At 48.8% G+C, this 10,000-nt stretch overlaps 2 protein-coding genes across 3 annotated transcripts in view; one reads left to right on the forward strand and one right to left on the reverse strand.

Moving 5' to 3' along the window:
• LOC106804699 (inosine triphosphate pyrophosphatase-like) overlaps positions 1–1,961 on the forward strand; it is a 2,750-nt gene extending 789 nt beyond the window's left edge. Inside the window, exons 2-3 of the mRNA XM_014805986.1 lie at positions 309–511; positions 1,382–1,961. Coding sequence (XP_014661472.1) covers positions 309–511; positions 1,382–1,682 — 504 coding nt within the window. The 3' untranslated portion in view covers positions 1,683–1,961. The remainder of the gene's footprint in view (positions 1–308; positions 512–1,381) is intronic.
• A 2,035-nt stretch (positions 1,962–3,996) lies between these two features.
• Positions 3,997–10,000, reverse strand: part of LOC106804692 (muscle M-line assembly protein unc-89-like) — an 18,502-nt gene continuing 12,498 nt past the window's right edge. For both annotated transcript variants that reach the window (XM_014805975.1, XM_014805974.1), the window contains exons 3-7: positions 8,625–8,839; positions 8,353–8,496; positions 7,524–7,887; positions 5,305–5,382; positions 3,997–5,010 (exon numbers count right to left, since the gene is read on the reverse strand). In XM_014805975.1, the coding sequence (XP_014661461.1) occupies positions 4,952–5,010; positions 5,305–5,382; positions 7,524–7,887; positions 8,353–8,496; positions 8,625–8,839 (860 nt within the window). In that variant the 3' untranslated portion in view covers positions 3,997–4,951. The remainder of the gene's footprint in view (positions 5,011–5,304; positions 5,383–7,523; positions 7,888–8,352; positions 8,497–8,624; positions 8,840–10,000) is intronic.

Raw genomic sequence — 10,000 nt, forward strand, 5'->3', positions numbered from 1 at the left:
ACATAGGATTTGGACGGAATTTACAGGAAACTGTCGGCAATAATAGGTGAAAGAGAGTATAGAAACATTAAGAATTTGGTAGTAAATCGATTTCGTATTTATTTAGCATTATATTTTATTGAAACGCTTCAAGTGCCTGTGGTTAGAGTAGCAGTGTAAGCAGTAGAGCCACAAGTTCCCTTCTCGCTTAACACTACGTTGGCGAGAGGTCCTACGACGTGTAACAGTCAGAGAGCCTGGTCGGTTTATGTAAGCAGTAGCTCTAGTACGCATAACCAAACGTTTAAACCTTTCTTCATCCTTTTTAGCTAGAACGAATTGATGTTGATCTCCCCGAATACCAGGGGGAACCAGACAACGTCTCCATAGCCAAATGTAAAGCCGCAGCAGAGTCCCTAAAGCAGCCATGCCTAGTGGAGGACACGTGTCTGTGCTTTAACGCACTTGGTGGACTGCCTGGACCGTACATCAAGTGGTTTCTCGCCCAAATAGGACCGGAAGGCTTACACCGGTAAGTAGCTCTACATTATATAGACCCGTACTTTGCCACAGCGATGCACAGTGGGAGAGCGAAGCGAAGGGCTACGTAAGTAGAGCAAACTGGCAAATTGATCCTCAAAGGCTCCGTTTTAAGTCGTTAACCCTTTGATAACCAACTTCGGCTGTGTCAGCTTGGTTGTCACATGACAAACTAACAGCCTTTGCAACATAAGTATCAGATATCTGCGTCAGTATAAAGAGCCCACGATCAACTAATAATTCCGCACGCACGAGAGAAATCGCCCTCCCTGCGAATATCCCCGATCCGTTTCCGGCCGTCCATTCGTGCAGGCGACGATTCCTCGCTGCTCTGTGCGCGAAATCTCCCAGCTCGTCCTCCGTCTCCCCTCCCTCCCTCACTCTCCCCGCCCGTCCGTCTCCCCTCCCTTCCTCACTCTCCTCCTGTCCTCCGTCTCCCCTCCCTCCCTAACTCTCCGCCTGTCCTGCGTCTCCCCTCTCTCCCTAACTCTCCCCGCCCGTCCGTCTCTCCTCCCTCCCTCACTCTCTCCGCCTGTCCTCCGTCTCCCCTCCCTCCCTAACTCTCCGCCTGTCCTCCGTCTCCCCTCCCTCACTCTCTGCCACCTTAGGCCAAAACAAAATATAGGTGTGGTTACGATTTTCTGACCGACCCTAATTATTCCCAGCGACCCTAATCATTTTATTGTCAATTTTCTTTAAAGTAAAAAAAAAATATTTTTTATGGGACAGTTCCTACTTCAAAAGGCACAACGCACATCCTTCGGACATGGTTCGTAAATAAAATATTTTCCCTACCTACCCTATTTTTTTTCGGCATGTAACGGTAACCACACATATATTTTGTTTTGTTTTGGCCTTACAGAATGCTGCAGGGATTCGACGACAAGTCGGCCGTCGCGCTGTGCACGTTCGCGTACAGCCCCGGCGACGCCGGCGCCCCCGTGACGCTGTTCCGCGGGCGGACACGCGGACTCATCGTCGAGCCGCGCGGCGGGAGCGGCTTTGGCTGGGACTCGTGCTTCGAGCCGGAAGACGGACGCGCGCAGACGTACGCGGAGATGAGCGCCGCGACGAAGAACTCGCTCTCCCATCGCGCGAGGGCGCTGGAAGAACTGCGACGCTACTTCGTCGACGGCACGCCGCCGCCGCCGTCGTCGTCGTGACGACCGGACCGTCGTTTTCGGATTGCCGATCGCGATGAGACGTTTTGCCTGCACAGCTTTCGTGTTATGCCCAGGTGTGTGTGTGTGCGTGTGCGTGTGCGTGTGTGTGTGTCCATGCGCGTGCGTGCGTGTGAGCACGATATAGATCTACTTTAACACTGGACAGTCCTTTCATGCATGAATAGTGTCCAGAAAGTTTCGCAATTTAAATTGTATATTGGTGTATATTGGTGTATATTGGTCATATAAAAATACATAAATAACACATGCAAACGACGAGAATTTGAGTTGATTAGTTCCATTTATTTTAAAGACGCACCAGTGCGCCCCAATCTGCCAAAGACTACGACTTATGATACATTCACAAGCAAAATATATATATTATATATATTCTTCTTTTTTTCCGTTTCGAGTCGAGAGCAGCAACATTTGCTATTTTTGTAATTTACCATGACCGTCAAAAAAAAACCCCGTCGCATCCGCAGCTTCTGCCTACATTGCACTCCCTAACCTCTCTTTGTGATAGAGCTGGCCTACGCACGGGTCTCTATCCCTGTTGCAGACGAACCGATTCGAACGACACAAAACCTTGCACGTTCTCGTCCGCCTATTCCGCTCGATCATAATCGACCATCTTCTCGCCTGTCGTCACGAAACGTTGCACGTATGTTACCTGCCCGTAGGCACGCAGACACTTCAGGCATGCAGGCATCGACGCGTGCACGGCGAATGCAGACTCCCCAACGATCGCGTAACAACCAACCCGTCGTCGTGCCGACGCACAAGACGAGGCACCTGCTTCACACGGTTGGCGCTAGATGGCGCCAGCAGGATTATCGCTACTTTACTCACCGGAAGCATGGCAATCACCTGCTGTATTACACTTCCCGGTATCTTAAAACGTGGTGAAACAATAGACCTCGACCGTCAATCACCGCGTGTAATTGCACAGGTTTTGAGTACAAGTTTTGCTTCACCCTGCAGCCCTACTGGCAATAAACCCCATACAGATCCCAAATACCGAATATGATCACGCCCACTTCGTCAGCTAGCTATCTCTGTAATCCAGGGATAAGTTAGTAAAATTATTAATCCTGTTATCTGTTGGCTCTTATTTCCAGTTCAACATGTGCACTCAAGTGGCTCCACCTACAGGTGCAGCTCGTAACCTACATCACCTAATGCCCACAGTCATTTTAAAATCGATTTTTCGGCAGCCAACAACTTACATATCACAACGTGTTGAACGAAAAAGCACACAAAGTGTTAGTCTGACAGACAGCATGACATGTGACCTCTTCATACTTCTGTCACCCCAATATATATATAAAATTCGGCTGTACTTGACAGAAACTCAACCAGTAACCGTCAATTCACATGCTGCATTGACGTCATCCGACAGAACAAAAATACTCTTATATATAAATCGAGAAACAATAAAATAATTTCATTATATATTTCTAATAACCCAACAACAATATTTTTTTCATTTTAGATTTCAAAAATAGAATATATGGAGGGTCAGTGAGAAAAGATCATACAACTAGCTAGTAGTCCTACAGCTTTTACTGCAGTGGTGGTGTTCCCCTTCTGATTTAAAGGAAGACAGATTCTAGGTGGTAGATCCGATAACCACTACGCACACCTGTTACATTGTGAAACTGACAATATACATTATTTTGACACCAGAGGGCAGCAGCTACTAGTCTGCATCGTCCTCGTATATAGGTAAGCCCATTGATTATGCAATGTTGACGAATGCTAGAGTAACTGGCACCTCGTGTAGTTAATAAGTACGTAACCTTATAGCCAAACGTGTATTAGTTTGTCCAATATCACTGCTGGTTACATTACAAACAAGACTTGAAATCGGTTGTTGATATGTATCAACGTATCATTTACGTGACGTAAATGTCATCCAGGAGTCAAGCGATGACATAAACATTTGTGGCCGGTATGTTTTGGACGCCAGATGAAATGGAGGTGTCAGCGGTGTAACCACGGCCACGGACTAAACATGGAAATGGAGTAAAGCACACGTACTAATCACGGACGCACGTGGACAGCCCTGACAAAAAGTTCCTTATCACGAGCGTGCATGTTTACGAAATCACTGATGATAGCATTGCGTACAGAGCGCATGAGTGCGAAAATGTCCGGTGCACTATAAATCTGTATTACACCCGCTTCGTCGGCAGCGGTTTGAAACTGTAAACAACTGATTTTTGGACTGCAGATTTCAATTAGACATTTCTTAGTAACCAGCAGTGATATTGGACAAACTAATACGCGTTTGGATGTAAGGTTATGTACTTATCAACTACACAAGGTGCCAGTTACTCAAGCATCCGTCAACATTGCATAAGCAATGGGCTTATTATGCCTTTAACGTGTATATACAACCAATCTGTTCGAGGTAGCCATCTATAGTGGCAGACGCCCCCCCACCCCCACCCCCGGGGAGAATGAGGCTGCTTACGACCCTTCGCAAAGACGAAACAACGTCACGTCATTCACAAGGTCGTACGATAACGTAACCATCCCACAGTTAACCTGCTTAGATCTCGGCCCCCCCACGTGCGTGGGCGTGAGAACGATTTACCCATTATGCGACGTAATACCATTACCTGTGATTATCATACAATGAGATGCGCGAGTCGGAAGATTGGTTTCCCCATTAAGATAAGCAGTGCGCGCGCATCTTCGCGCAAAGATAACTCTGCCGGACGACACCTGTCAACAGGTACACCCAAACAAAATTCTGGGAGCAGAACAAACGTACCACTCTCTGTAATGTGAGACCTCACACGGGCCGTTTAGAAATGGCACACTTACTTTGGCAATAGGCAGGAGGGAAGAGGGGAAGTGTGGGGAAGGGAAGGGAGAGAGAGACGGGCGGTTCCTCCTTGCCCGCAGGACCGAGGGGCAGCAGCGGGGTACGTGGAGTAAGCGAAATGTGTTACCGCATTCCGGGCGTGCAGCAGGGCACGACGCGCGCCCCGCCAGAGAGCCGCATGCGTTCCCCCCCCCTGGAGGGGGACATCCGTAGCATCGGCGCAACCGCAAAATCAGCGCCGTGGTTTATCAGGACAGCATCTTTCTCGTCCCCTCCCCCCTGGTGGCTCGCCCTCCGCGCAGCGCCACCTAGGGGGAAGCGCGGGAAGTCGCCGTCCGTTTAGCAGACGCTTGGTCCCGTGTGTGGACTTACAAAAGGAAAGAAAAAAACGACGACGACGCGACCGCCGTCTCCTCGGTGCTTGTCAGAGACATCATTGATCCTTTCTCGCTCGCTTCTTCTTCTTCTGCGGTTTGGCATCCTGCCAAGAATCTGAAATGCGACAATGAGTTTATTCCATGCGCGGAAGTCTGTACGTACTCTACGTTACATGCGTGCAGGTTTCCTGAATTGATAAGACTGAATTGAATAGATGAATAAGTTGAACAGACAAGCTCATGCAGACAAAGCCACCATCTAGACGGATCTAGGTCATCATGGTTCTACTTCGGTGTTACGTTATCAAACCACCACGCTCTTGTCTCGCCATGCCGCAGTGTTGCTAAACAAACAAAATCAATGTAAAATCACTCTACGAAATCAGGCTAAAGCAAGTACACAACGTACCACCCATTTCGTCGATCGCTGCACCAGCATTTTTGCTCTCCTGCGATTTATCCGAAGAGCCGGTGCCTTCTGCGTGACCTAATGGCAAAAACAATGTAAAATAAAAATAATTACCACACCATGCCATCAGCGAGTTTGAAATTATCGCCAAATGGCTAGCGGGAGCGAGATGAACCCTCTCGTAAAACACGCCGACTAAGCAAATGATGAAGTGCGCTCAAACTGCACAGCGTGCAACCGAGTGCTGACTTTTACTAAGGGTTTTCCTAACTGTCCTTCTTCCCGTTACCATGTATACCGCCACAGCAAGAAAGCTAGCCTACTGCTGCCGGTGAGGACCGCACTCGAGCCCACGTTCTTATTTGACCCATGTATCGTCGTTATCTATGAAGATCATAATAATAAGAAGAAAGGGGAAAAGAAGGCGCCGAAGAAAGAGAAATGATGAAGAAGAAGAAAAAGAGGAAGAAGAAGCAGAGCAAGCAGAATGAGAAGGAGGAGGAAGAAGGGGAGTCGAAAAGGGAGGAAGAGGAAGTGAATGAAACACGAGAACGCCACCTGCGACGATGCGGACGACCAATTAATGCCCGCACTCGTTGGAGCGGCGAGATCAAACGAGATTCGAGGAGGTGCGCCGCCTAGGCGCATGCTCACTTATACGTCAGTCCCGCGACGATTGACGTCACACAATGACGCAATTACGCTCACGGCCCCGCACGCGAGTTTTTAAATCGTAAGATGGCGACTGAAGATTGATAAATTATTCGTGCTTTAAACCCTGCCCCTAACCCTAACCCTAACCCTAACCCTAACCTTAACCCTAACCCTAACCCTAACCCTAACCCTAATCAGTCACGATCGTACGTCACCATCAGTTACTGTCATATCCTTCAGTCGCCATCCTACGATTTAAAAACTCGCCCCCGCACGCGCGAGGTTCGCAGCATCTTCTTTGCGAGTCGCGTTGCCAAGGCAACGTAGCTGCTGCGTCATCCGCGTACGCGCGCGCGCACGACCGGCCGACGTAAAGGTGATACAGCTAATAATGAGAAGGCGTCGGTGTGGGGGGGGGGATGAAACACGGCACAGCAGACGCAAATAGTCCATCCAGAGTGGACAATTTGCGGCAAGTGTGGGGGCGTGCGTGGTAAGTGGGCTGATGCTAACCTTCTAGTGAAGTTGTGTGGCCGTATCGATCGTGCCGCATGAATGCCAACGTGACAGAGTGGCGATGGGCAACACTCTACCTACACCAGCCACACCTCTCCCCCGTCATTCTCACCCTCTCGTCACGCCTCGAAAAATTAAGCGAAAGAGCTTAAGCTGAGATAATAAAGAGAAAACAAAATAAAAATAAGCTTAAGATCTAAAGCTCTCAGAGCTGCGAGAACGACAGGATTGGCGCTGCTGCGCAGACGATACACGCGAAGCATCCGCGAGGGATGCGCAAGACTGCCACCTCGTTAACGCTAACGACTCGGCGGAGGCATTAATTAATGGCGACCCTTGTCTTGCCGCGCGCGATAATTCCTGCGCTGCGGCAGCTTCGCTGATGCGTTTAACTAATGCGATTGTCGGTTAATGCGAGTGATGAGGTGTAAATGACGTCACGACATGGTGTCGCTCGCAGTGAAAACATGATTCAGGTGCATGGACGATCGCTAGCTGAGCTTATAATCGCGAATTTCGTTAATGCCAAAGCTACGTTCATTTCCACGCATAGATCCTTGTTCAATAAACAGCAGGGGCCCACTGTCAGAAAGAGAAATTAGTCCTTAACATTACTCTTAACATTAACTTTGTCCCGTAGACTGTTTGACAGAAACAGGGTAAAGTGGTTTGTTTCTGATACACAGTGCATAGTGGGTTTGGTCTTCGAGAAGTTGGTGTTAAGACTAATGTTGAGACTGATTTTGCATCCGACAAATGCCCCCAGGGCATCACTAGTCTAGAGCAGTGGTTCTTAACCCTTTTTGAGCTGTGGACCCCTTTGAGAATCTGGTGAATGCTACAAACCCCCCCCCAGAAAAATACACATAAGCACATAAACACAATATTTCGCATACAATGGGGTTCGCGGACTCCCCGAGGACCCCAAAGGGACCACAGGTTAAGAACCAATGGTCTAGAGGGCAAGCAAGCGTATGGCTAGACAAGCAAACAAACAGATACAGACAGACAGACAGCGAGTAGAGAAGACGTGACGTGACATAGCTCACCACTATCGCCGCTGTCGTCGAGTAGAGGACTGAGTCTCTCCTCGGGAGACGGGGCCCTCCTCGGCTCCGCGGCTTCCTCCTCCGCAGCAACCTCCTCCGCAGCGACCTCCGCCGCCGCCGGTTCCTCCGCCGGCGTGCTCGTCTCCGCCTCCTTTCCCTTCTTCTTCTTCGACTTCTTCTTCTTCTCCTTCGCAGGCGATGCCTTCGCCTCGACCTTCAGCCAGCCGTTCTCGACGTCCTCGACCTTGACCTCGTCCGACCCCGACGTGTTCTCGCCGCGGCCCTCCGAGCCGTCGCCCGTCGCCTCCGTCGTCTGCTCGTCCGAACTTTCGACCTTGACCTCCGCCGGTTCGGCGACCTTGCGCTGCAAAGAGTGGATCGTTGTCGTCGTGAGCGCTCGACCATTGACGTCTAACTGACGTAGATCAACGCACAAGATTATCGACAATACGCGCGCGCGCCTTCTCGCCTGCATATCGAAACGTTGCCGAGCGAGCGATCTATCTGGCGTAAATAATCTAATTTCCATTGTCAAGATTTGCCAGATTTCAACATGTGCGAGCATTGTTGTCATTTGTCAATGACGCTCACATTCAACACTGACAAATCGGTTAACCGATTGATCGATTGGGTACTCGCAATGAAGGAATATTGTCATTTGAAAATTTCGGCCCGGAATCAAAAGAAAATAGAAGAGCGATCGTTTCGAAGATACGAAGTAGCAAGTAGCGTATCACATAGAGTAGTTTCCCCAATTCGACCACGCGGCAGACTTTCATGGAGAAACGGAGAGTAGGGAGAAGGGAGAACGAGGAGGAATCTCTCTTACCTCCTCCTCTTCTGCCTCCTGTGTCTGTTGCTCGGCTGGTATCTCCGGGGTGACCTCCTTTTCGAACGTCGGCTCCTCAACGACAAACGCCGGCGGCTGCTGTCTCTTCTTCTTCTTCTTTGGGGTTTTCTTCTCCGCAACAACCTGTCAGAAGAGAGAGACTCAACCTTAGTCAGACATACCTCGTCGATAAACATGTCGTGCCCAGACATAAGTCGTCGATAAATGACAACGTCGATCCCGGGGACGACAGTTTAACATGTGAAGCTCACCTTTGCTGCGTCGCCTGTCTCCGTGGCCACTTCTGCCTCTGGCTTCTTCTCCTCTGCAACCTCCTCGACCTTAACCTTCTCCTCGTCGAGCTCCTCTTTCGGTGCGTCAGGCTTCTCCGGTTCGGGAGTCTTCCGTGCCAGCAGCTCCTCTTTCTCCTCCTTGGACTTCTTCTGTTTCTTACCACGACGACTCACCGGTGTCACCCATTCTCCTCCTGTAAGGGATTAGGGCTTGGTTTTGAATGACTGATCGATTGATTGATTAATTAACTGATTGATCGATCGAGTAGTTATTAGTAATAATAGTTGATTATTTAATTAAGTCAGCAGTCAAATGATTGAAGGATTGGTTTAATTAATTACTCAAGTGATTGATTAATTAAGTGATTGATTAATTGATTAATTGATTATTTGACTGAATAATTATCAGATTGAGTGTTCATTTGAATGATTGACTAACTGACATTGAGTGGTTTGGATAAATTTGATAATATGATAAATATAAAAAATAAAAGCAAAAACCTATAAATGAACCTAAAAACTAAGAAAGCAAACTATCTTAACATTTTCTCCCAAAAGTCTGGCAAGAATCCAGTGATTAGCAGCAAACAGCCCGATTGAGCCACGCCATCTAAAGAACACATATCTTGCTATATCGACCCCCACTGCCTGCTACCACCCGCCAATAACTCACTGCTGCCACGCTATCTACAGCTGCCGATAAATTCATTCAGACATTGGCTTAGAGTCTGTCTGAGCCTCGCTCGCGCACTCTCTGTTCTCGCATCCTTTCTTGCCGAGGATAGTGCCGGGGGGAGGAGCATCACCACGGCAACCGCGCATCGACGGCGCCGGCTGCAGATGCCGCCAGTTAAAACAAACGAAAAGTCGTTTTTTGGAGTCACCCGATCTCTCGCAGCATCCCCGCGGGTCCTGAAGAGAAGCAATCACCGCACAAGGGCAGCTAACCCTCGCCCCGCCCGAACGCGTCTGCAGGCACAGCCACCGGCACAAAGTAGGCAGTTGGGGTCAGGAGGGGGGGGGGTTGTATTCGGATGGTCCAAACCAATTTTTCGGCCACCACTGATATTCGGCAAAAAGAATTTTCGGAGGACGGATGACAGACATGGCAATTTTACACCCATTGACAGATGTGATGTATCTCTATATCTATAGACATAAGTTTATCTATTATATATATGATATATTATATATATATATATATAATATATGTATAATGTATGTAGAGAGAAAGTGGGGCTGGAGGAGAGGAAGAGGAGGAGGAGGAGGAGGAGGAGGAGGAAGAAAATGATAGCTTGAGTTTCTAGGGAATTATAAAGTTTTGCGCCAATGACACAGCCCCCTGCCTTGCAGAA

The sequence above is a fragment of the Priapulus caudatus genome, unplaced genomic scaffold, assembly GCF_000485595.1.
Source record: "Priapulus caudatus unplaced genomic scaffold, Priapulus_caudatus-5.0.1 Scaffold83, whole genome shotgun sequence".
In the NCBI taxonomy this organism is placed as follows: domain Eukaryota; kingdom Metazoa; phylum Priapulida; class Priapulimorpha; order Priapulimorphida; family Priapulidae; genus Priapulus; species Priapulus caudatus.